This window comes from Hordeum vulgare, chromosome 2H, assembly GCF_904849725.1.
Source record: "Hordeum vulgare subsp. vulgare chromosome 2H, MorexV3_pseudomolecules_assembly, whole genome shotgun sequence".
Lineage (NCBI taxonomy): Eukaryota > Viridiplantae > Streptophyta > Magnoliopsida > Poales > Poaceae > Hordeum > Hordeum vulgare.
In genome coordinates, this window is record NC_058519.1 from 600,708,146 (window position 1) to 600,734,104 (window position 25,959).

The following is a 25,959-nucleotide window of genomic DNA, read 5'->3' on the forward strand; positions in this document are numbered from 1 at the left end:
ACACCCTGGTGTTTCTTTGCTTCTATAACCTTCATACAGTTAGCACACACAGGGAATCAAAACCACTCCGTATATTTTACTGCAGAATGCTCCTATATCCGATCCATCACTCTTCAAGGACATCTACACCAAAGGAAATATGCACATTATTGTAAACTTGCCTCTGTTGTATTTCCCTCCTCGTGACAGAGACATCAAATCAAAAAACTGATCTTGTAGTCCTTTCCTGGTGATCAAATCCATATGCGTTATTGTGGTGCTAGCCAACTAAAGATCTTGCAGTTTAGATTGGGGATCTTTTCCAAATAGAATTGCCGCAAGCAAAACGAGTTCATTAACAGGAACCATATGGCCATTCGCGTCATTAATAACAGCTCGTGGACAATATCTGAACTCTGCAGAGTGTGACAGTGATCAGTGTTCACACTCAAGTTATAACAGACGGAGGAGAAGATGCATTGCATCTTCAGATTCAGAAGGAGACTGTGATGCCCAAGAGATCCATGAGGTGAGCTATGAACTCGGCAAGGTCCGGCCAGCTCGCCGCCGTCACGAGCTTCCCATCGGTGACCGCCCCTTCGGGCTCCACACCCACCGCGCCGGTGAGATTGGAGATCACCCTCATGGGCACTCTGCCCATGCACCTCTTGCCCTTGAGGAGCCCCGCCGCGGCGAGGACGAGGTGGCCCTGGTCGATGCTGCCGACCACCTTCCCCTTGGCGGCGAACTTCGCCACCAGCGCCACCACCTCCTCTTTGGTCACCAGCAGCTCCGGCAACCGGCCGCCGGGCACGACCAAGCACTCGTAGTCGTCGACGTCGATGTTGGCCCAGTCCACGGTCATCGCGAAGTTATCCTCGTGCTTCTCGTCGCTGACCGTGTCGGGGGCTGCGCCGGCGACGTCTTCGTAGATCGCCGTGACGCACGCCTCGCCCTTGCGCTTCGTCGGGCACGCCGCCTCCACGCGGCATCCCATGGCGTCCAGCGCGCGGAAGGGCACGTTCGCCTCGTAGTCGTCCACGTAGTCCTGTTGTGCCGATCATCAGTTCATCACACCACAATTAGTAATTCCAGATGTTTCAAGAACGGAGGGAGGGAAGGGGGAGATGTGGCTAGCTCACGGCGTAGAGGAAGAGGACGCCCTGGCCGCGCCCGCCGTGGACTCGCGCGCCCATGGCAGACAGGAGCCGCGCGATGGCGGTCAGGACGTGGCCATCGGCGACGCGGAGGCCGAAGGGATCGGGCTCGACCCAGGTCCCACTGGCTAGCTCCGCCACGGGCCGCAGGCTGAAGAAGGCGGTGCACCGGACGCCGCCCATGGCGCCCGCGGCGGCGAGCAGGACTTGGCTGTGGCACGTGAGCACGACCGGCCTGCGCAGCTCGCCCGCGAATGCCCCGACGAGCGCGACCGCCTCGGGGTCAATGCTGAGCTGCTCCACGAAGCGGCCGCCCGGGACGACGAGCGCGTCGTATGAGGACGGGTCGGCCGCCGCGGCGACGAAGTCGGCGGTGACGCGGAAGCGGTGGTCGGGGAGCTCCGTGTAGAGCTCGTCGCCGAGGAAGTCATGCACGGTGGTGGGGCAGGGGTCGCCGGGTGCCTTGCCCAGCGGGATGCAGTGGACGGCGACGCCCAGGCCGGCCAGCGCATAGAAGGGCACGGCCGCCTCGTAGTCTTTGAAGATCTCCTCGTCTGTAATCAGACCGAAGCCCCGAGGGCCGAAGCCCCCGCGCCCAGCCGTCGCGCCGCCCGTCGCCCGCCGAGATCCGCGAGCCGCCGCCCTCCCCATGGCCTAGCTCGGCTAGAGCTGCAACCTCTGCAGCCGTTCCCCGTCGAGATCCGCGCGCCGCCGCCCTCTCCATGGCCTAGCTCGGCCAGAGCTGCAACCGTTCTCCACCGAGATCCGTGCCACGACCCGAAACGTTTTTTCAATTACTATAGGATTGCGGGTTGATTTTAAAAAAATATAAAGACTTTTCTGCAAAAACGCCAGCGACGGACGACAGAAGTGTTGGGGAACGTCGCATGGGAAACAAAAATTTTCCTACGCGCACGAAGACCTATCATGGTGATGTCCATCTACGAGTGGGGATGAGTGATCTACGTACCCTTGTAGATCGTACAGCAGAAGCGTTAGAGAACGCGGTTGATGTAGTGGAACGTCCTCACGTCCCTCGATCCGCCCCGCGAACAATCCCGCGATCAGTCCCACGATCTAGTACCGAACGGACGGCACCTCCGCGTTCAGCACACGTACAGCTCGACGATGATCTCGGCCTTCTTGATCCAGCAAGAGAGACGGAGAGGTAGAAGAGTTCTCCGGCAGCGTGACGGCGCTCCGGAGGTTGGTGATGATCTTGTCTCAGCAGGGCTCCGCCCGAGCTCCGCAGAAACGCGATCTAGAGGAAAAGCTATGGAGGTATGTGGTCGGGCAGCCGTGAGAAAGTCGTCTCAAATCTGCCCTAAAAGCTCCATATATATAGGAGGAGGGAGGGGGACCTTGCCTTGGGGTCCAAGGGACCCTCAAGGGGTCGGCCGAGCCAAGGGGGGGAGGACTCCCCCCCCCCAAACCGAGTTGGACTTGGTTTGGTGGGAGGAGTCCCCCTCCCTTCCCACTTCCTCCCTCTTTTTTTTTTCTTTTCCTTTGATTTCTTTTTCTTGGCGCATAGGCCCCCTTGGGGCTGTCCCACCAGCCCACTAAGGGCTGGTGTGTCTCCCCAAAGCCTATGGGCTTCCCCGGGGTGGGTTGCCCCCCCCCCCCCCCGGTGAACTCCCGGAACCCATTCGTCATTCCCGGTACATTCCCGGTAACTCCGAAAACCTTCCGGTAATCAAATGAGGTCATCCTATATATCAATCTTCGTTTCCGGACCATTCCGGAAACCCTCGTGATGTCCGTGATCTCATCCGGGACTCCGAACAACATTCGGCAACCAACCATATAACTCAAATACGCATAAAACAACGTCGAACCTTAAGTGTGCAGACCCTGCGGGTTCGAGAACTATGTAGACATGACCCGAGAGACTCCTCGGTCAATATCCAATAGAGGGACCTGGATGCCCATATTGGATCCTACATATTCTACGAAGATCTTATCGTTTGAACCTCAGTGCCAAGGATTCATATAATCCCATATGTCATTCCCTTTGTCCTTCGGTATGTTACTTGCCCGAGATTCGATCGTTAGTATCCGCATACCTATTTCAATCTCGTTTACCGGCAAGTCTCTTTACTCGTTCCGTAATACAAGATCCCGCAACTTACATTAAGTTACATTGCTTGCAAGGCTTGTGTGTGATGTTGTATTACCGAGTGGGCCCCGAGATACCTCTCCGTCACACGGAGTGACAAATCCCAGTCTCGATCTATACTAACTCAACGAACACCTTCGGAGATACCTGTAGAGCATCTTTATAGTCACCCAGTTACGTTGCGACGTTTGATACACAAAAAGCATTCCTCCGGTGTCCGTGAGTTATATGATCTCATGGTCATAGGAACAAATACTTGACACGCAGAAAACAGTAGCAACAAAATGACACGATCAACATGCTACGTCTATTAGTTTGGGCCTAGTCCATCACATGATTCTCCTAATGATGTGATCCCGTTATCAAGTGACAACACTTGCCTATGGCCAGGAAACCTTGACCATCTTTGATCAACGAGCTAGTCAACTAGAGGCTTACTAGGGACAGTGTTTTGTCTATGTATCCACACAAGTATTGTGTTTCCAATCAATACAATTATAGCATGGAAAATAAACGATTATCATGAACTAAGAAATATAATAATAACTAATTTATTATTGCCTCTAGGGCATATTTCCAACAGTCTCCCACTTGCACTAGAGTCAATAATCTAGTTCACATCACCATGTGATTCCAACGAATCCAACACCCATATAGTTATGGGGTCTGATCACGTCTTGCTCGTGAGAGAGGTTTTAGTCAACGGTTCTGAAACTTTCAGATTCGTGCGTTCTTTACAAATCTTTATGTCATCTTATAGATGCTGCTACTACGTGCTATTCGGAAATGCTCCAAATATCTACTCTACTATACGAATCCGTTTCACTACTCATAGTTATCCGGATTAGTGTCAAAGCTTGCATTGACGTAACCCTTTACGACAAACTCTTTAACCACCTCCATAATCGAGAAAAATTCCTTAGTCCATTAGTTACTAAGGATAAATTTCGACCGCTGCTAGTGATTCAATCATGGATCACTCTCTGTACCTCTCAACATACTTTGAGTCAAGGCACACTTCAGGTGCGGTACACAGCATGGCATACTTTAGATTCTACGGCTAAGGCATAGAAGACGACCTTCGTCTATTCTCTTTATTCTGCCGTGGTCGGGTTTTGAGTCTTACTCAAATTCACACCTCACAACGCAACCAAGAACTCCTTCTTTGCTGGTCTATTTTGAACTCTTTCAAAAACTTGTCAAGGCATGCATCTTGTTGAAACTTCTATTAAGCGCTTTCGATCTATCTCCATAGATCTTTGATGCTCAACGTTCAAGTAGCGTAATCCAGGTACTCCTTTGAAAACTTCTTTCAAACAACCTTGTATGCTTTACAGAAATTCTACATTACTTCTGATCCACAATATGTCAACCACATATACCTATCAGAAATTCTATAGTGCTCCCACTCACTTCTTTGGAAATACAAGTTTCTCATAAACCTTGTACAAACCCAAAATCTTTGATCATCTCATCAAAGTGTATATTCCAACTCCGAGATGCTTGCACCAGTCCATTGAAGGATCATTGGAGCTTGCATACTTGCTAGTATCTTTAGGATCGACAAAACCTTCTGGTTGTATCACATACAATGTTTGCTCAAGGAAACCATTGAGAAAACAATGTTTTGACATCCTACGTGCAATATTTCATAAATAATGCATCAACAACTAACATAATTCTAACAGACTTTTAGCATCGCTACGAGTGAGAAAGTCTCATCATAGTCAACTGTTTGATCTTATCGAAAACATCTTTGCGACAAGTCGAGCTTTTCTTAATAGTGACTTATCACCATCATCGTCTGTCTTCTTTTAAAGATCCATTTTTACTCAATAGTCCTATGACGATCAAGTAGTTCTACCAAAGTCTACACTTTGTTTTCACACATGGATCCTCTCTTGGATTTCATGGCTTCCAGCCATTTGTCAGAATATGGGCCCACCATCGCTTTCTCCATAACTCGTAGGTTCACTGTTGCTCAACAACATGACCTCCAAGACAGGGTTACCGTACTACTCTGCAGCAGTACGCGACCTTGTCGACCTACGAGGTTTGTAGTAACTTGATTCGAAGCTCAATGATCATCATCATCAGCTTCCACTTCAATTGGTGTAGGCGCCACATGAACAACTTCCTGCGCCCTGCTACACACTGGTTGAAGTGATGGTTCAATAACCTCATGAAGTTCTACTACCCTCCCACTCAATTCTTTCGAGAGAAACCTTTCCTCGAGAAAGGATCCATTTCTAGAAACAAACACTTTGCTTTCGGATCTGAGATAGGAGATGTACCCAACTGTTTTGGATATCCTATGAAGATGCATTTATCCGCTTTGGGTTCGAGCTTATCAGACTGAAACTTTTTCACATAAGTGTCGAAACCCCAAACTTTCAAGAAACGACAGTTTAGATTTCTCTAAACCTCAGTCTATACTGTGTCATCTCAACGGAAATACGCGGTGCCCTATTTAAAGTGAGTGCGGTTGTCTCTAATGCATAACCCATAAACGATAGTGGTAATTCGATAAGAGACATCATAGTATGCACCATACCAGATAGTGCGTGGCTATGACGTTCAGACACATCATCACACTATGATGTTCCAGGTGGCATGAACTGCGAAACAATTTCCACATTGTCTTAACTGTGTACCAAAACTCGTAACTCAGATATTCATTTCCATGATCATATCGTAGACAGTTTATCCTCTTGTTACGACGAACTTCACTCAGAAACAGAATTGAACTTTTCAACATTTTAGACTTGTGATTCATTAAGTAAATACTCCTGTATCTACTCAAATCGTGAGTGAAGTAAGAACATAATGATATCCACTACGTGCCTCAGCACCCATTGGACTGCATACATTAAAATGTATCACTTCCAACAAGTTACTATCTTATTTCATCTCAATGAAAACAAGGCCTTGCTCATGTGGTATGATTCGCATGTCACTAGTGATTCCAAATCAGGTGAGTACAAAGATCCATCAGCATGGAGCCTCTTCATGCAATTTATACTAACATGACTCAAGCGGCAGTGCCACAAGTAAGTGGTACTATCATCATCAACTCGTATCTTTTGGCACCAATATCATGAACATGTGTAACACTACGATCGAGATTCAATAAATCATTGAAGGTGATTATTCAAGAAAATAGAGTAACCATTATTCTCTTTAAATGAATAAACATATTGCAATAAACACGATCCAATCATGTTCATGCTTAACGCAAGCACCAAATAACAATTATTTAGGTTTAACACCAATCCCGATGGTAGAGGGAGCGTGCGACGTTTGATCATATCAATCTTGGAAACACTTCCAACACGTATCGTCACCTCGCCTTTAGCTAGTCTCCGTTTATGCCGTAGCTTTCATTTCGCGTCACCAATCACTTAGCAACCGAACCGGTATCCAATACCCTCGTGCTACTAGGAGTACTAGTAAAGTACACATCAACATCATGTATATCTAATATACTTGTCTTGACTTTTGCCAGCCTTCTTATCTACCAAGTATCTTGAGTTGCTCCGCCTCAGTGATTGTTCCCCTCATTACAGAAGCACTTAGTCTCGGGTTTGGGTTTAATCTTGGGTCTCTTCATTAGTGCAACAATTGTTTTGCCGTTTCACGAAGTATCCCTTCTAGCCCTTGCCTTTCTTGAAACTTAGTGGTTTTACAAACCATCAACTATTGATGCTCCTTCTTGATTTCTACTTTCGCAGTGTCAAACATCGCGAATCGCTCAAGGATCATTGTATGTATCCTTGATATGTTATAGTTCATCACGAAGCTCTCACAGCTTGGTGGCAGTGACTTTGGAGAACTATCACTATCTCATCTGGAAGATTAACTCCCACTTGATTCAAGCGATTGTCGTACTCAGACAATCTGAGCACATGCTCAACGATTGAGCCTTTTCTCCTGTGCTTTGTGGACAAAGAATCTTGTCGGAGGTCTCGTACCTCTTAACAAGGGCACAAGCATGAAATCACAATTTCATCTCTTTAGAACATCACTTATGTTCCGTGACGTTTTACAACGTTTTCGGCGCCTTGCTTCTAAGCCATTAAGTATTTTTGTACTGAACTATCGTGTAGTCATCAGAAACGTGTATGTCGGATGTTCACAGCATCCACAGACGACGCTCGAGGTGCAGCACACCGAGTGGTGCATTAAGGACATAAGCCTTCTGTGCAGCAACGAGGACAATCCTCGGTTTTACAGACTCAGTCTGCAAAGTTTGCTACTATCAACTTTCAACTAAATTTTCTCTAGGAACATATAAAACAGTAGAGCTATAGCGCAAGCTACATCGGAATTCGCAAAGACCATTAGACTATGTTCATGAAAATTAGTTCAATTAATCACATTACTTAAGAACTCCCACTCAAAAAGTACATCTCTCTAGTCATTTGAGTGGTACATGATCCAAATCCACTATCTCAAGTCCGATCATCACGTGAGTCGAGAATAGTTTCAGTGGTAAGCATCTCTATGCTAATCATATCAACTATACGATTCATGCTCGACCTTTCGGTCTCATGTGTTCCGAGGCCATGTCTGCACATGCTAGGCTCGTCAAGCTTAACCCGAGTGTTCCGCGTGCGCAACTGTTTTGCACCCGTTGTATGTGAACGTTGAGTCTATCACACCCGATCATCACGTGGTGTCTCGAAACGACGAACTGTAGCAACGGTGCACAGTCGGGGAGAACACAATTTCGTCTTGAAATTTTAGTGAGAGATCACCTCATAATGCTACCGTCGTTGTAAGCAAAATAAGGTGCATAAAAGGATTAACATCACATGCAATTTATAAGTGACATGATATGGCCATCATCACGTGCTTCTTGATCTCCATCACCAAAGCACCGGCACGATCTTCTTGTCACCGGCGTCACACCATGATCTCCATCATCATGATCTCCATCAACGTGTCGCCACCGGGGTTGTCATGCTACTCATGCTATTACTACTAAAGCTACGTCCTAGCAAAATAGTAAACGCATCTGCAAGCACAAACGTTAGTTATAAAGACATCATGATCTCCATCAACGTGTCGCCATCGGGGTTGTCATGCTACTCATGCTATTACTACTAAAGCTACGTCCTAGCAAAATAGTAAACGCATTTGCAAGCACAAACGTTAGTTATAAAGACAACCCTATGGCTCCTGCCGGTTGCCGTACCATCGACGTGCAAGTCGATATTATCTATTACAACATGATCATCTCATACATCCAATATATCACATCACATCGTTGGCCATATCACATCACAAGCATACCCTGCAAAAACAAGTTAGACGTCCTCTAATTTTGTTGTTGCATGTTTTACATGGTGACCATGGGTATCTAGTAGGATCGCATCTTACTTACGCAAACACCACAACGGAGATATATGAGTTGCTATTTAACCTCATCCAAGGACCTCCTCGGTCAAATCCGATTCAACTAAAGTTGGAGAAACCGACACTTGCCAGTCATCTTTGAGCAACGGGGTTACTGTAGCGATGAAACCAGTCTCTCGTAAGCGTACGAGTAATGTCGGTCCAAGCCGCTTCAATCCAACAATACCGCGGAATCAAGAAAAGACTAAGGAGGGCAGAAAAATGCACATCACCGCCCACAAAAACTTTTGTGTTCTACTCGAGAAGACATCTACGCATGAACCTAGCTCATGATGCCACTGTTGGGGAACGTCGCATGGGAAACAAAAAATTTCCTACGCGCACGAAGACCTATCATGGTGATGTCCATCTACGAGTGGGGATGAGTGATCTACGTACCCTTGTAGATCGTACAACAGAAGCGTTAGAGAACGCGGTTGATGTAGTGGAACGTCCTCACGTCCCTCGATCCGCCCCGCGAACAATCCCGCGATCAGTCCCACGATCTAGTACCGAACGGATGGCACCTCCGCGTTCAGCACACGTACAGCTCGACGATGATCTCGGCCTTCTTGATCCAGCAAGAGAGACGGAGAGGTAGAAGAGTTCTCCGGCAGCGTGACGGCGCTCCGGAGGTTGGTGATGATCTTGTCTCAGCAGGGCTCCGCCCGAGCTCCGCAGAAACGCGATCTAGAGGAAAAGCTATGGAGGTATGTGGTCGGGCAGCCGTGAGAAAGTCGTCTCAAATCTGCCCTAAAAGCTCCATATATATAGGAGGAGGGAGGGGGACCTTGCCTTGGGGTCCAAGGGACCCTCAAGGGGTCGGCCGAGCCAAGGGGGGGAGGACTCCCCCCCAAACCGAGTTGGACTTGGTTTGGTGGGAGGAGTCCCCCTCCCTTCCCACTTCCTCCCTCTTTTTTTTTTCTTTTCCTTTGATTTCTTTTTCTTGGCGCATAGGCCCCCTTGGGGCTGTCCCACCAGCCCACTAAGGGCTGGTGTGTCTCCCCAAAGCCTATGGGCTTCCTCGGGGTGGGTTGCCCCCCCTGGTGAACTCCCGGAACCCATTCGTCATTCCCGGTACATTCCCGGTAACTCCGAAAACCTTCCGGTAATCAAATGAGGTCATCCTATATATCAATCTTCGTTTCTGGACCATTCCGGAAACCCTCGTGACGTCCGTGATCTCATCCGGGACTCCGAACAACATTCGGCAACCAACCATATAACTCAAATACGCATAAAACAACGTCGAACCTTAAGTGTGCAGACCCTGCGGGTTCGAGAACTATGTAGACATGACCCGAGAGACTCCTCGGTCAATATCCAATAGAGGGACCTGGATGCCCATATTGGATCCTACATATTCTACGAAGATCTTATCGTTTGAACCTCAGTGCCAAGGATTCATATAATCCCATATGTCATTCCCTTTGTCCTTCGGTATGTTACTTGCCCGAGATTCGATCGTTAGTATCCGCATACCTATTTCAATCTCGTTTACCGGCAAGTCTCTTTACTCGTTCCGTAATACAAGATCCCGCAACTTACATTAAGTTACATTGCTTGCAAGGCTTGTGTGTGATGTTGTATTACCGAGTGGGCCCCGAGATACCTCTCCGTCACACGGAGTGACAAATCCCAGTCTCGATCTATACTAACTCAACGAACACCTTCGGAGATACCTGTAGAGCATCTTTATAGTCACCCAGTTACGTTGCGACGTTTGATACACACAAAGCATTCCTCCGGTGTCCGTGAGTTATATGATCTCATGGTCATAGGAACAAATACTTGACACGCAGAAAACAGTAGCAACAAAATGACACGATCAACATGCTACGTCTATTAGTTTGGGCCTAGTCCATCACATAATTCTCCTAATGATGTGATCCCGTTATCAAGTGACAACACTTGCCTATGGCCAGGAAACCTTGACCATCTTTGATCAACGAGCTAGTCAACTAGAGGCTTACTAGGGACAGTGTTTTGTCTATGTATCCACACAAGTATTGTGTTTCCAATCAATACAATTATAGCATGGATAATAAACGATTATCATGAACTAAGAAATATAATAATAACTAATTTATTATTGCCTCTAGGGCATATTTCCAACAAGAAGCGCTCAGCGCTTTATTATTAGGGAAGATAATATCAAAACTCGGTAATGATAATACCCAAAATGCCCATGCAATTGATCTGATCATTACCGAGTTTTGATACTATTTTTACTTACTCAAGAGGGTAATTTGGTTCACAGTAGGAGACGTGATCCTCGGCTTCCCCCTTTTCTCTTTCTCTCTCTCTCTTTTCTTTTTTAGGGGAACTTCCCCTTTTCTCTCTCGCCTCGCGTCCTCTCTTCCGACGCCACCGGGGACCCTTCCATATTGAGCTCTTGCGTTCTGCTTTTCCTTCTGCGTACGGAGAGACAAGGGAGAATTTGCTCTTTATTGTTACAATCTCCTGCGTACCGAACATACCCTCGCACTGTGCGGGATTTGTTTCACCTCTGTCCATTTTGCCCCTTCACTATATAAAATACTCCCTCCGTCCTAAAATAAGTGTTTCAACTTTGTATTAGCTCTAGTATAAAGTTGTACTAAGTTTGAAACGGTTATTTTGGGACGGGGGAGTACCAATACTCCGATTCTACTGATGAATCCATGCCCTGTGCGGGATTTGTTTTACACCTCTGTCCATTTTACTCTTTTACTATAAAATACTAGTCCGATTCTGTGGTGGTGTTGATGAATCCATACCTTTTAATCGGACAACTGTGTATTGAGCAATGTAGTGTCGCATTGTGTATATGACTTGCCTGTTTTCATTTTACTTGAGAGATGGATCGTATGAAACGGACAACGGTGCTGCTATATGTGCTTAGGCGCGTACATGTCAAACAGACGGATTGTGTGAAAAGGACAACGGTGCTAGATGGAACCGTTCGCCTAAAAGCATCTACAACAAAACCCTTTACATCCATTTCATACGTACGAACACGTCGTTCGGTTCGGTGACTGTCCGTTCATGAAGAATCGACCCAAACAGTGAAAATCGACCCAAACAGTCTTTCTAAACGGGCCTCAAACACCCCCTCATATCCAGTCTAAATATGAGGCAGATAAAGGGAGTCTGGGCACGCCCGGGCACACCCGCCTGACTACCTGGCCCACCACCGATCCCACCGCCAAGTCAGCTCGCCCCACCATCCATCCCACCACCATGTCAGCCCGGCCCACCATCTATCCCACCGTCAATTCTGCCCGGCCCTCCACCGACCCCACTAAATACCTTTATCGGGAAAACCCTAGACATCCGGCAGTTCACTCTCCGTCCACTCCACTTCCTCTTCCCATTCTCTCATTCGATTGCCGTCGATGGCAGCAACTCCAACGGATCGAACGTCGATGTGGAGAAGGTTGCCCTCCGCATCGCGTTGCACCGGTTGCGACGGATCGAACCCCGAGGACACTCTCCTCGCGGTCGTCCTTGATCGGTCGATGACGACGGCGGAGACGGATGCGCGCCGCCTCCGCCGCAAGAATGCCGGGGCGCTCCGACTGGCCATCCTGTTACGGAGCGCGAGGCAGCGAAAGAGGCGCCGGCGAAGGCGAAGGCAACCCACCATGCGAAGGAGCAGGACCGCCGCAGGCTATCCGTCATCCGATGTAGCTCCAACGAGGATGACATCGACGTCTGCACCACGTCCAGCTCCAATGACGACGCCGACGCCTACACGGAGGATGGTCACAACAGCGTGGACGACCAGAAGGGGAAGGGGGCTGCAAGGAAATGGTGATTTCCTCCACCCTTTCCCTTTTTTTTATATTTTAATTATGATTAATTAGTTTCTAGTACCAATTTGACGATGAACTATGATCCTTTGTTTGGCGAACCAATCCGATCGGATGGAAGATGTTTATCTCTTGTTTTATGTAGTGGTGTATGCATATGAGGCATGCGGATGTGGAGGGCAAAAAATAAGGCGCGTCCGGTCAGTGACGCACCTGGACGCGTCCGCTGACGTTTAAGAGGCCGCATTTGAGGGATCCAACTATAGATGCTTTAAAAGTACAATTTGTTTTTTTCTTGAAAAAGAGGATACCCCGCCTTTACATCGAACGATGCATACAACAATCTTTATTATATTATTCAACAAAGTCTTACAAAATAAATATATGAATAGATCCGAAGCCACATTTTTTTATGAAAACCCTCACCCTACTCACAAGATTAATGATGTGTTCTCACCTCTTTGCCAACACACACCATGAGAACTGGTGGCCTCACCAGACCGCCCGCCGGCTAGTGTGGTGCACCAACCGGTGTAGCAGGGCCTCAGCGTGCACCACATGCGCACGCTCTAAAATTTATCGCCGTCATCATTCACCGTCACATCTTCACGCGTGATTATCTTGTGAGACCCTTCTGCCGTTGACAACACCACTAGCGTCAACATTTTTTTAGAAAAGGAGGATGAACCTCGGTTTGTGTATCTCAAAGATGCATGCAATCACTTTATTAATTATTCAAAAAGATTTTACAAAGCAATACATCAATTTGCCTGAAGCCGCCCTCTTGACAACATCTGTCGCTACTCATATCCAATGATGAAGGGGTGGAGAAAGTGTGAGTCACATACCCAGACATCTCACCTAGCCTAACATCTAAAGCCGGAGGACCCGACCGAGCCACATACCGGGTAAGGGGCACAAACCTATCCGTCTTACCCTCGTAGGTCGTCGCCGTCGCCTTCCATCAATCCATCTTTAGAACAGTTACTCAACATCGACCTTGCAAGGCCTATCGTCGATGCCCCCATAGCGCCAGACAACGCCTCCCCCCTATGCACGCTCATCATCACACATCCGTCGCTGAGACTTTGCCGCGCCTTGCTCCACCATAGATGCCGACCAATGGTCCCTCGAGCCCGCGTGTATCTCCATGAATGACGCCCCCAAGGGGGAAACGACACCAGAGCGTCGCCGTCATCCGATCTACTGATCTAGGGTTTCCCCCGGAGGTAGTAGAGAGTGACCTTGAACTTCTCCTCGGTGATGCCTTCAGGAAGGGAACGACCTAGACAGCGCCGCCATCGCCGGCCTTGGCAAGTAGCCGAAAGCAAGCTTTCACCTAGATCTGTTCGAAGAACCCATCTCTTCTGCATGGGCCAGCACATCCTGCGCCGTCCCCGGGGGCGGGATCCCAGGTTCCGCCGCCACTAGTGACGCCACAAGGACCCACCACCTAGCTGTCATCCCTGACGAAGGGGATGGCGCCACCACCTTATTCAGATCCAGCAGCATGCCAACGCCTCCTGCTGCCCCCAATCACATTGTGAAGGAGCATAGTCAACGCGTGCGCCCACCACCGCTTAGGGCCGTCGGACGGCGCCCGAGCCGAACCATCCGGAGGAGAACCGATCTTGGATCGGGAACCCCAGATCCCCCAGATCCGTCGCCGCCAGGCCCCCGCAGCGCCGCCGTGATCCCATCGGCCCGCCTTCCGAGCGCGTCAACTCCGCCTCCATACCGTACGTCCAGGGGCGCCGTCGCATTTCAGCCAGAGGATCCCCTCGTGAAGAAGGGAGGAAGGCCCGCCGTCCGCCGGGCGAGCTCCGCTCGCCGGCCTCCTCCGGCGACGACGGGGAAGCAGGGGAGGAGGGAGGTCGAGGGCGGCGCCGGCTAGGGCGCCCGAGTCGCCCCCTTGTTGGCGACGTGAGGGGTTTGTCCACCTCACATCAAGATGAAATTGAAATATCTCTTATGGACAAATTCAATAGTGAAGAACCAACAAGAGCAATGGCACGGCCAGACAAGGTGTATGTCCACAACTTAAATTTGGCGATTACGACATGCACAGCTCCACGAACAAAGCTCAATCATATAAAAGGTATTTAGATAATTCAGAAGATTGTACTATTCCTACTACCGACTGAAAACTAATCTTAATCAACAAGGGTACAAACTTTTTAGACTACTCCAGGACTAGAAAAGACGCCACTGGCAAACATAGTTAACTCGACGATGTGTTTGTTGCCCTGGTGAAAATCTGCTGGCTGGAATGAAGCGACACCTCCCTTACGAGCCCCCTTGCCATGAGGTCCTTGATGCCCCTCTTAGCCAGGGACACATTAATCTGCAGGAACATAATGCTAGGTGAGATCATCGGATATATATATAATTGTTCTGTGTAAGCTGTGTATTGTATCTAGGTTCCATACGATCGATCGGATCGTTTGCGTACCTTGAGGCGTTCGGAGAGGACCGAGGGCGTGATGAGCTTGTACTTGGGCGCCTCGGACAGCATCTTGTCGTAGGTGGGCTGGTCGAACAGCACAGCGTTGTTGAGCTTCTCCTTTTGCTTTCCCTTGCTCCACTTCTGCATACGCACGGACCAAATTATTAAAAGCCAAAGCAGATTCATGATAGATCCAGTGATCCAGAGGTGACAAAAGCGAATTAACCATAGATCACTAGGACTAGCTTATACCTTCTTCTTCTGCTGCTGCTTCCCGCTGCCGGTCTTGGCAGCCTTCGCCGAAGACGAGGGTGCCGCCGACTTGTTGTCCTTCTTCCCGGCCTGCGTGTGCGAATCGGTCAGTACTTATCTACACGAGCTTCATTATAGTCGGGGGGAAGAAGAGTTTACCATTGCTGCCGATCGAGAGGTGCTGGACGGCGAGAAAACGACCGAACAAAAAGTGCTTACGAGAAATCGAACGCTTCGCAAGAACGACAGGTTTCTAGGGTTTCGAGTTGTCCTGGTTCTATGGATTCTTATTATAACCTACGGGCAATGCTCCTCATACATGCAGGCCCACACGGACACGGAGTCAAGTCAGACTGCTATACGACCAAATTAAGGACTTCCACCATGATGAGGAAATCGATCAATCGACAGCTCTCGTCCGTCACGGTTCGCACATTGACAATGGGCCGCCCCCTCCGCATTAACCAGGCCTCTACATCGTCCTACCCGCAGTTGCAACAGCAAATACTCTTAATCAAAGTTTTAAATTGCGGCGCTATTTGCCGGCAATAGCGACCAGGTAAGCTTGGGGCAACGCCACTGCCGCTTATGACGCTATGCAAACTGAACCGCAAAATGCGGCTATTAGCCAGCTTTAGCTGTGATTTTTTGCAGATATTTGGACCGTTATTACCAATTTGGGCCAGAGAAAATACGTGAATTATGGGCCTTTTCAGCATAATCGCATAGAGGGATTAGAGGCCCAAAAAAGGGGCTATAAGCAAAATTTTAAATAGCGCGCTATAGCGCCGCTATACGCGCGCGAAGCTGGATTTTAGCTACAACGGATTAATTAGCGTGCTAATAGAGCGCTAGAGGCCATTTAGCGCTGAGATTGGACCTCTAGCGTAGCGTCCCGCGTCTTTGGCCTGAAAATTTTGGTCCAAAATTGAATTCCTACGCGGGCCGAAGCCCATGCCTACCAACTAGAATACCCCAAATCCTCCTCTTCAGCCAAACCCTATCCTCACTCCCGTCATATTCTCTCACGCAGGAACAGCGGCGGCGGCCGACCATCGGCAACCATGGTGACGGCCTCGAGCTGTGACTCCGGCGACTGACCTTCCTCGCCACTCCCTCCTACCGACGAACTATTCCACCAGCCAAGGTAGCTCCTAGCCACTTCCTCTTGGCTGCTCCCTCCTCGCCACTCCCTGCGCTGACGACCGCATCCACGGGCCACCGGAGCTCCCCGCGCGATGGTGCTCCCCGCGGCGACCATGAGCCAGCAAATCCCGTCAGCAGGTAACAAGTACTACTTATGTTGATTGTGCTCCGTCAGTCTCCGAATGCCCACATTCAGCTTCAGGTCTTTTAATGTTGATTTTGCTACTTCAGCTTCATGTGTGTGTGTGTAACAAGTACTACCTCCTGGCTGGACAATGCTCCAATTCTGGTTACAGTTGATGCACTCAGAGGCACATGTTAGTTCAATAAAAAGAGAATATGTTGCCCACGGCCAACATAAATTCGTTTCTGCAGTTATTTATACCATTAGCGTGTACAGCAAGAACAAGGAAAATGGGCATTGCCATTAGTGTAGTGTATGAAGCCGCACAAGAAATAAATATGAAAAATGAATAAATGTGCAGCGCCTTATGATCCAGGAAAATTCATTCAATTATTTTACTTCCACACATTGCACACAAAATAATCTATTGCCTTCACGTTTTCCACCCTGTTTTGTTGAGGAGTTAGCATTTCTGAATCTGTTTACCTTTCAATAATCAGCAAAACAATCTTGACCATACGATTGTTGAGGAGTTAGCATTTCTGAATCTGTTTACCTTATATGAAGTTTACTGTCAAAATTACAGTTTACAATTTTATCACTAGTTATAGTTTACAATTTCTCTTCTTACAAGTTACAATCTACAATTTTATCACTAGTTGCTCAACCCTCTAGGATACTATGACAAAGAAAAAGCTGGCAAGGATATCAAGACAAATTCATTCTACAAAATACAGTTCCCTCTTATCCTATAAAATAGATTGAATTGAATACCTGAGACCACCACAGTAGCAGTCTAACAATATGCCAATCCGAGTTCTCTATCTACTTATTCCCTCTATGACTGAGTCATGTACCAGTCCAGTGGGAAATCAGTTGCCCAACTCGAACAACAGAAAACCCAATCTTGCCCCCCGTTCAAAGTGTATTTCGATACAAGGTGTGCTCGAGCGGAGCTGTGGTTGAGCAGAGGGATGATGAAACGGCTGGTATCGATCTGAAGTTTGTTGCAATATACAGAGAAGCGGCCAAGGCTCAAGGCATGTCTATTGATGAGTACTTAAACCATTTGCAGTATTTCGCTGACATAAAATACATGTACCGGTACGGGGCTCCTCTCGTGAAACCTGAGTTAGTCAACGAGCTAGCAACAAAAATGCGAAGATTGCATGACTGGTACATGCAAGCATGTGCTGAACAGCGAAACTGGATCTACCTTGCATATAAAGACGAGCATTTCGGGACTAGACAAGGCGTGCTAATGATTGAATTTGACGAATTATTTCAGTTATACCACCAAGACGCCCTCGATAAATCTATCATCACTGCCTATTGTTTGTAAGTATTATTAATTTATGTCATTAAGTCTTACTCAGCTCGTTCTTGCATGTATAATCTTACTCATCACTATATTAATTTTGCAGAATGAAGATTCTTGAATGCAAAAGAGGAAAAATCTATGACACTGGGTTCATTAACCCATATTACATTCATCACCAAAGTCTCGCAACGAATCCCCGCGAGACAGAGAATAACTTGGTGCAAGGGTTAAGGTTTTCTGGTACCAAAAGAGAAATACTATTTTCTTACAACTTCAAGTGAGTGTTACTACACACATTCTATTTTCACTTACTCGATGTTATTATCAGTGTATAATTGACTCGTTATGCGTGTGTAGTTTTCACTTTATTTTGTTAAGCATTGTACCTGACGAGGGAAAAGTAATAGTCATGGACCCGAAATGCACACCCCTCACTGAATGGGCGAACATGCAGGAATGCCTCGAGAGGTAATTTCAATCATTATGGAACTATATCGGCAACTTCTCGTTCATTTTCTGATAGAAAGGAATTAATATAGAATTCCTTTATTCATTTCCTTTTCTTGACAGGGCTTGGCAACGGTTCACCGCCAAGGTTCGGGGTGTTTGGAAGTCAGAGCTTACATTTAAACAAATAGATGTAAGTAAGTACTAGCTAGATCCGCGCATCTCTTTATTCTAATTTCAATACCATTATAATTCTTGATTATGTTTTTCATTGAACTTTGTTCTCGTAAAGTGTTTGAGGTAGGAAAAGGGAAACAATTTATGTGGATACTATGTTTATGAGTCCATTCGCCACACGACCCACGAGACGGGCAAAATCCGGGACATAAAAAAAATTGAAGTAAGATAAACAATACTCACAACTTTATTTTATTACCGTGAATTGTGTTCGGTTTCATTGATATATATATTGACCCCTTCTTTAAATTAGATCGAACGGTTGCGGGGCGGTCTTCTATCACAGGAACGTGTACGAGCAATTCAAGAGAAAATTGCCGAATTATTAGATGCAGAGGTCCTAGATGTCAAGGGAGAATACTATTGCCCGTCGATGCAATTGATATGAAATGATATAGTGTAAAAAAGATGCATATATGTGCATGTAACTCGTGTCTACATTTTGTAATATGTTTGACAAAGCACGACGGATGAGATGGTGTAATATATTCATGACGATGATGTGTAATATAGTTGTTCCTTTGTTGTTGTGTATGTACCATCCAATTTAGTGCAAAATAAAAATTAAAAAGTGCCTAAAACAAATAAATAGAAAAATAGGGGACAACAAAATAACCGCATCCAATTTAGTGCAAAACCCTAAACCCTAAAAAGTGCTAAAAAAATAGCAAAGAAATAGCCCCGGTTCGTAATACGAACCGGGACTAATACCCATCCCCTCGCTTCCAGCCCCGCCACGTGAAAGGTTATTAGCCCCGGTTTGAGGCTGAACCGGGGCTAGAATTAGTTCCGGTTCGTGAACCCAGATTAATGGCCCAGCCGAATCAGGTCCTCTTTCTACCATCAAAACCGTTAAACAAAGAGAGAGAGAAAAAAGCAGCTGTACTGGGTTGATCGGGGCCGTCCGCTGCGCTATTTATAGACCCCCCCCCCCTCGCCCTAGCAAGCAGCTTCCTTCTTACCACCCCAAAGCCAAACCAACCGCCTGATTCTCCCACTTTAGATGCGATGCGAGGTAGTAGCAGCAACTCCATCTGCTATTTCGTTTCGTTTTGATTCTTTGGTTCTGCTGTTGTGATGTTCTTCAACTGAATATTCTCCTTTGTGATTCTTGATGCGCCGGAGGAGAGTTGCATGCGCGTGCGGACCCGATCTGATCGTAGCTCGAGTGCCGAGCCAGGTTTTCATTGCTCTTGCAGTACGGTTTTTTTTTCTCTTGGAACCTCTCTCCAGATCAGATCAGAAGCCTCGTGTGGGTGATCGATGAGCACTTGGTGCAAGATCTGCTGGTTTGAGTCACTCACCCCTATCCTTCTTCTTTCTCTGTTCTTGTGGTGCTCTTGCGTACGTTTCAACTTTCTTTTACCGGCCGGCAAGACGACGTACGGGCGTGGAGATGAGCTCCAAGACTTCTTCTATTACGTGTCTTTTCGTTCGGAATGGTCTCGGTGTGTTTCTTGCGTCCATACATCCGCCGATGAGGATGCATACATTTGCACATGTGCTAAGCACAAGTGATAGCAATTAATTAATTTCTTCATCTGAGGCGCTATCTAGATGCATTTCGTTCTGATTTATCGTTTCGATTTAGTTGGATGCATGTGCCGCATGATCATCTTCCTTCCACTGGCGACATGATAACTATAATCTCTACACCTCTACTGAGGCGCACCACACGGCCGGGTGGATTTCTTTCTTCTTTGTCATAACAATTTGATCCAACTCGTACAGTTTAGTTGTCTTTTTTGTGCCGTCGTCGATGATGCTCTGAGTTCCGATCCGTCCAGGAGGGCTGGTTGTTGGATCGCACCTGTAAAGCACACCGAAACTAACACAGGAGATTTTTGTGCCGCGTAACTACTTTCGGCTTTTCTTTTTTCTCCTCCTACTTATCCCTGAGAGGCAATATAGCTCACTGTTACATGCATAACTAACCGACCTAGCGCAGCTCGATTTGATGGTGTCCTCCCACGATCTGAGTCTGGACGGTGACAAAAGAAACGAGCAAGAAAAGATGTGTGGGCGTGAACTTCACACGTACTGTACATATCAAAGATAAACATGCATGCATGACTGTACTAGAGCACTATGGCCCAACATGCACACGTCCAACTCCACGAATATGACTATTCCTAATTTGTTGCACGTGCGTCACAGCCACTGCTCTAACATATGGATCCGATCCCTTTTGCATGTGCCCTCTTTTTATCTTTTCGTGCAAACCGGTTGACACATGCATGTATATAGTAACACATGCATGCCTAAGTTACCTTTCCTCTCTCCTCAAATTTCATTACTTTTATTTGTTTTTTGACAGTTTAGATGGTTTTCATATACATCTGAACTTCTGGTGCTAAGATCTTTAAAACAAGATCAATCATGGATAACTTTTAAACAAATTTTTTGTTAACTACAATTAAAATATGGAGTTTTAGAAGATTAGCGGTGTTTTCCGTTAAGAACTTTGATGGGCATAATGAAGAACAATTTATTTTCACTGCAAAGTGCTAAATAAGGAAGATCAGGAGATGAAGAACTATCTCAATAGCGGGTCTGCACTTTATTAAAAATATTAAAGAACTTACATAGAAATGTATTTGAAACCGAAGAACTTTATAGACAATTTGTGTGAACTTTGATGAAAAGTGTATGAAACTTTGTTAGAAATATATCGATACTGGACTTGTTTCGTAGAGCTAGCCATGAGAAACTCAAATACATAAACCAATTCAAATTTGCACAATTTATTTAGAAGTTATGGCGACATATAAATTTTCCTACCAAATACTAGTATGGTGGAGTAGACCGGTATTTTGTACCTCGTGTGAGATATTTTAGTATACGGTCTATTGATTTGATCAGCTGCATGTCGATTTGACGTCTAAGATGGATGGGTATTTAGATATAGGTTTTGCGGTCAATCAGTTAGAAAAAAAACGTTCTCCCATCTCCATGCACGCCGAGCTAACCCATTAGTACTTTCACTAGGGAAAAACCTAATATTTCTTTTAGACACCTTGGGCGGCTCGAGGGCGATAACCTTAGCACTCGGCGCCTCCCCCTTCCACCCCTCCCTCCTCGTCGCCGCCAGAGGTATTCGTCGGCAAGCCCGGGGCGTTGCAAGGATGGTGGCGACGGGACCTTTGCAGCTCTGCTTCTCCATCAGGGGGGGGGGGGGGCAGCGAAATCCTGGGCGACAGCCTCGTTCGGTGAGGCACCGCAATGTCCTTGGTAATAGGTAGCGCGGGTGTGGTCCGGTGGGTTTCAATTTTTAACTTATTTCAACTCCAGACTTTTTGTGCATTCACTATGCACCATTTTAAGCCACATCTTCAAATTTCAATCCTTTATAACTTCATTTGCTAGTTTTCATGCATTTAATGATTTTTTTAGCTAAATGACCCTGAAATTAGAAAGCAATACAAATGAACACTGAAAAGGTTGAAACCTGGCATGGTATCATCATTTCGACCGCATATCATTTGCTAAAAAGTTGAGAGGATTACACCAAAAAGTGGATGCACTTCATGTAAAAAATGGACCATCTCCTTCAAAGTATGAGGGTTTCGGACGAAAACTCATCTGTTACAAAGACATTTCATTTTTTAAAACTTATTTTAACTACAGACTTTTTGTGCATTCAATATGCATCATTCTAAGCGACATCTTCAAATTTCAACCCTTTCTAACTTCACTTGCCACATTTCATGCATTTAATGGTCTTTCGAGCTAAATGAACCTGAAATTGAAAAACAATACAAATAAACACTGAAAAGGTTGAAAGTTGGCACTTTACTTGGTAGAATTAACTTTAGTTTCTGTTGTTTGACGATAATTTTGTTTTTGTAATTAGTTAGTATTACTTTATTGCTATGTTAGATGTTTCTAATTTTATTTAAAAAAAGGGTGTCATATTTGGGTTCCTCACATTTTCTTAGTAATAATGGATATATTATTTGTCGAATTTTGATTTATACATTTAAAGATATTAATTATGCCCTATTAAATGAATAAATGGCTAAAAAATGAATAAAATAATATTATTACTTATTTGATTTTCATTGAAATTCAATATTAATATTATTACTTATTTTATTTTTTAACTTTTTAGTTATTTTAGATTTGTTTTTGTTTTTTATGCTTATTAAGAATTATTTGAATTGTTTTTTAATTGTTTGCCTTTTTGAAGTTTTTTAAAGTTTTAAGATTAATTATTGTTGTTTATTTTGATAATTGTTTGAAATTCAAAAAATTAAATCAGGTGACATCAAAACCGAGAGAGTAAACGTTGAGATGGATAGCCAATGTGTCACAGATGCTCAACCAGCCTACGAGGAGTTTGGGTGTTACTGGTCCATAGGTGGAAGATATAAAGACAATGTTGCAATCCTTTGCAGGTTTCAACTTATCTTGGGTTCATAGGTTTGTTAATATCGCTGCGCATAAATTCGGAAGGTGTTGGTGACGAATTGTGTAAGGTTTGGTTGGGGATTCCTCCGGATTTCGTTTTTGTTGTAATCTCGGATGGCATTCCGAACTATACGACCTAACCTAGCGGGTAGAGGGGCCGTACGTGCCGGCCCACGACACGGGCCATTCTACATAGGATGGGTCGATCGGTCGGGTGAATGTCGCGATCTGCAGATCGAGATCTGACCTAGCGAACCAGCATGGGCAGGTCACGCGTACGCCGCCGCGCCGGCGCCGCAATCGCCGACGACGTCCTCCGCGACGTCTTCGCGCGCCTGCCGGGCTACCAGGACCTTCTCCGGTGCGCGGCGACGTGCAAGCGATGGTTCCGCCTCATCACGGACCCGGCCTTTCTTCGGTATGTCGGCCTCTGGCCGGAGACGGCGCGCCGCCCGTCCGTCCTCGTCGGGATATTCTCCCAGAGTCTCGAGAGCGGAGCACCGGTCCAGCCCTTGAAGAGGAAACCGTCTAACCCTCCGCAGTTCGTAAGCCTTGGGGCCGGCGGCGCGCACCTCACGTTCAACTCGTTCGTCGACGACGACGACGGGGTCTTCAACCTCGCGAGGCCAGTGGCGTCGCGCCGCGGTTTCCTCCTAGCGCGCGCCGTGCTGCCTGAACCTGAGAAGCTCCGTCTAGCCGTGTGCCGCCCTCTGGTCGACAGGCGGGACACGCATCTTCTCCCAGAGCCTCCTTTTGACCTGAGCCCTAGCTCCCTGAACAGAGACACAGGCTGGGCGATTCTCAGAAGCGCAGACAATGGCGACGATGGCTATGCCTATGCATGTTCGGACGACCGGCGCCAATCTACGTTCCAAGTGCTTCTCATCTACACGGATGATGACGGGGTCATGTACACATGCTCCTACTCCTCTTCCACGTATTTGGAGCGCGCCTACCGAGTGTTGCCGAGCTTCACATCTTAGGCCTTCCGTAGCGTGATATCCTAGGTACCGTTGCATTATAAGATACAACCAGCCTAATGCATGGTTTCTTAAGTGTTGTATCTTAGTGAGCTAGTATTTAATGAATTTGACCTCATTCATGTATTTGATTGGTCTAGTCATATTTTTTGCCTATGATGTCGTGCAAGAGCCGTATACTAAATAAGATACGGCACCACTCTCTTTCTTCAATTAATATGGTGCCACATCAGCAATATGCCTATGATACCGTGTCAAGATACAAGCATTAGGCCTTTCGTAATGCATTGTCTCTTAGTGCGGTATCCTAGGTAGTATACGACCTTTAGATACAACCATCCTAATGTATTGTATGTTAAGTGTTGTATCTTAGTAAGCATGTATTTAATGATTTTGATCTCATACTAATATGTGATTGGCCTAACAAGTTATTTTGCCTATAATACCGTGCAAGAGCCGTATCCTAAATAAGATACAACAACCTCCTCTTTCCTCAATAAATATAGTGTCACGTCAGCATTTTGCATATGATATTGTGCCAAGATACTACCATTACGGAAGGCCTTAGGGAAGGCCTTACAAGGTGTGGGCCGCGTGCCGGCGTCGTCACCCACGGCGGCACTGCGTATTGGCTGTACAGCGACAGCGCAAGTTTCTACGCACTCGGCGTAAGCAGCGCCACGGCACATGCCTCTTTGACCAAGATACCAATCGAATTCCGCCATGACGGTCTACAGCCTCCATTGCTATGCACTGTCGGAGGCGGGAGTATCTCGTTTGTCAATATACGGGAGCATGGCATGCTGGAGCTCTGGACCAAGCAAGAAGAAGATGCCGGTAGCCATGCTGACCATGGCCGTGAGGGTGGCTGGCTACGCTCTGAGTTGGCGGATTTGGGTAACAACAAGAGAATAAACCTCGTCTTCTTCGCAGAGAAAAGAGGCGCTTTGCTTGTCCAGCAGGGTCGCCATTTCTTCACTATCGACCTCAGGAGTAAGGAAAGACTGGCGGTCGAGTTCAAGGAAAAGAAATCAAGACGTCACGCGACCAAGTATAAGAGATGGACCCATTGTACTAGTACTTGGTGTAGTGGTATATCTGGAAGAATGTGTTATTCTTCCACCCCTGTGCTGTACGAGATGGACTGTGTATTTTGACCCATGTGCCTTTTCTCGCTAGGCTCCCAAGGCGGGATAAGGGCAAGAGATTAATAAAGGTATACAGTACTACTACCTCCGTTTCTAAATATAAGATCTTTTAGATATTTCATTATGAACTAGATACGGAGCAAAATTAGTGAATCGACATCCTAAAATATGACTACATATATTCTTATATAGTTCATAGTATAATTTTTAAAAGATCTTATATTTAAGAACGGATGGAGTATTATTCATGGATGTCATGCATGATTTAATGGTATATATGTCCACGTAGCTAATTTTGACATGCATGGGTCGATGAATCGCTCGAGTTGTTGGGTCATCGCCAGAAGAATGTAGCGGAAGAATATTTCATTTCTCTTTGGCTACGTGTGTCGATTCCATCTGAGTTCTAGAGGTTATGTTTGCCTCAGAATACCTGAAACCTCGTATGATTATTTTTATATCAATTCCGTTTGCATTCCAACGTATGGTTTTATTTTCTCAGAATAACTGAAACGTCTTGATTAGTCGGCGGACCTAGCAACTTGGTTCCTGAACCGCGCGCTTCATCCTCTTATATGCAGCATTCAGTTCGATAAAAATTTGCCATGTTCGGTTTGGTAAATCTTTTTGTTGACAAATGTTAATAACTGTAGCTAAACTTTTTAGCTGTCGCGAGCGCAGGGGACGTGAACCCAAAAAGAAATCCGCACGCGACTACACTAGTGAAAAACGGGCCTTTGGCCGGGACCCTTTAGTCCCGCCCTGCCTCTGGGCCGGGACTAAAGGCCCGGCCACGTTGCCCCAATTCTCAATGCCTCCCTCGAGGCTTTAGTCCCGGCCCGTAAGGAGCCTTTAGTCCCGGTTCGTGTCCCAAACCGGGATTAAAGGGCTACGCGGTGGGCAGTGGTGGTGGCAACCGTTCGTATCCCCTTTAGTCCCGGTTGGTGACTGAACCCGGGACTAAAGGCCTAACACGTGGCCTGTCGTAGTGGTGGCAACCGTTCG

The 25,959-nt window shown here is 46.6% G+C and overlaps 2 protein-coding genes and 1 pseudogene across 2 annotated transcripts; 1 reads left to right on the forward strand and 2 right to left on the reverse strand.

The window, feature by feature from the left end:
- Positions 1-472: 472 nt before the first annotated feature.
- LOC123428708 (DJ-1 protein homolog E-like) lies at positions 473-1,787 on the reverse strand. The gene is made up of 2 exons (XM_045112885.1): positions 1,122-1,787; positions 473-1,027 (listed from the first exon to the last, which is right to left on the reverse strand). Exons 1-2 carry the CDS (start codon positions 1,785-1,787, stop codon positions 473-475), a joined length of 1,221 nt encoding a protein of 406 aa, XP_044968820.1.
- A 12,877-nt stretch (positions 1,788-14,664) lies between these two features.
- LOC123428709 (40S ribosomal protein S25-like) lies at positions 14,665-16,402 on the reverse strand. The gene is made up of 4 exons (XM_045112886.1): positions 16,205-16,402; positions 15,142-15,231; positions 14,896-15,030; positions 14,665-14,787 (listed from the first exon to the last, which is right to left on the reverse strand). The coding sequence occupies exons 1-4, from the start codon at positions 16,400-16,402 to the stop codon at positions 14,665-14,667; spliced, it is 546 nt and encodes a 181-aa protein (XP_044968821.1).
- Positions 16,403-23,086: 6,684 nt separating this feature from the next.
- On the forward strand, positions 23,087-23,825 carry LOC123428711 (annotated as a pseudogene).
- Positions 23,826-25,959: the final 2,134 nt, after the last annotated feature.

Coding starts and splice junctions, on each gene's coding strand:
- LOC123428708 (XM_045112885.1), bottom strand. CDS start 1,787: ATGGGGAGGGCGGCGGCTCGCGGATCTCGGCGGGCGACGGGCGGCGCG. Junction 1,028..1,121: donor GCGTCCTCTTCCTCTACGCC/GTGAGCTAGCCA, acceptor TCGGCACAACAG/GACTACGTGGACGACTACGA.
- LOC123428709 (XM_045112886.1), bottom strand. CDS start 16,402: ATGGTCGCCGCGGGGAGCACCATCGCGCGGGGAGCTCCGGTGGCCCGT. Junction 15,031..15,141: donor AGCAGCAGCAGAAGAAGAAG/GTATAAGCTAGT, acceptor GTGCGTATGCAG/AAGTGGAGCAAGGGAAAGCA. Junction 14,788..14,895: donor TCCTCTCCGAACGCCTCAAG/GTACGCAAACGA, acceptor ATGTTCCTGCAG/ATTAATGTGTCCCTGGCTAA.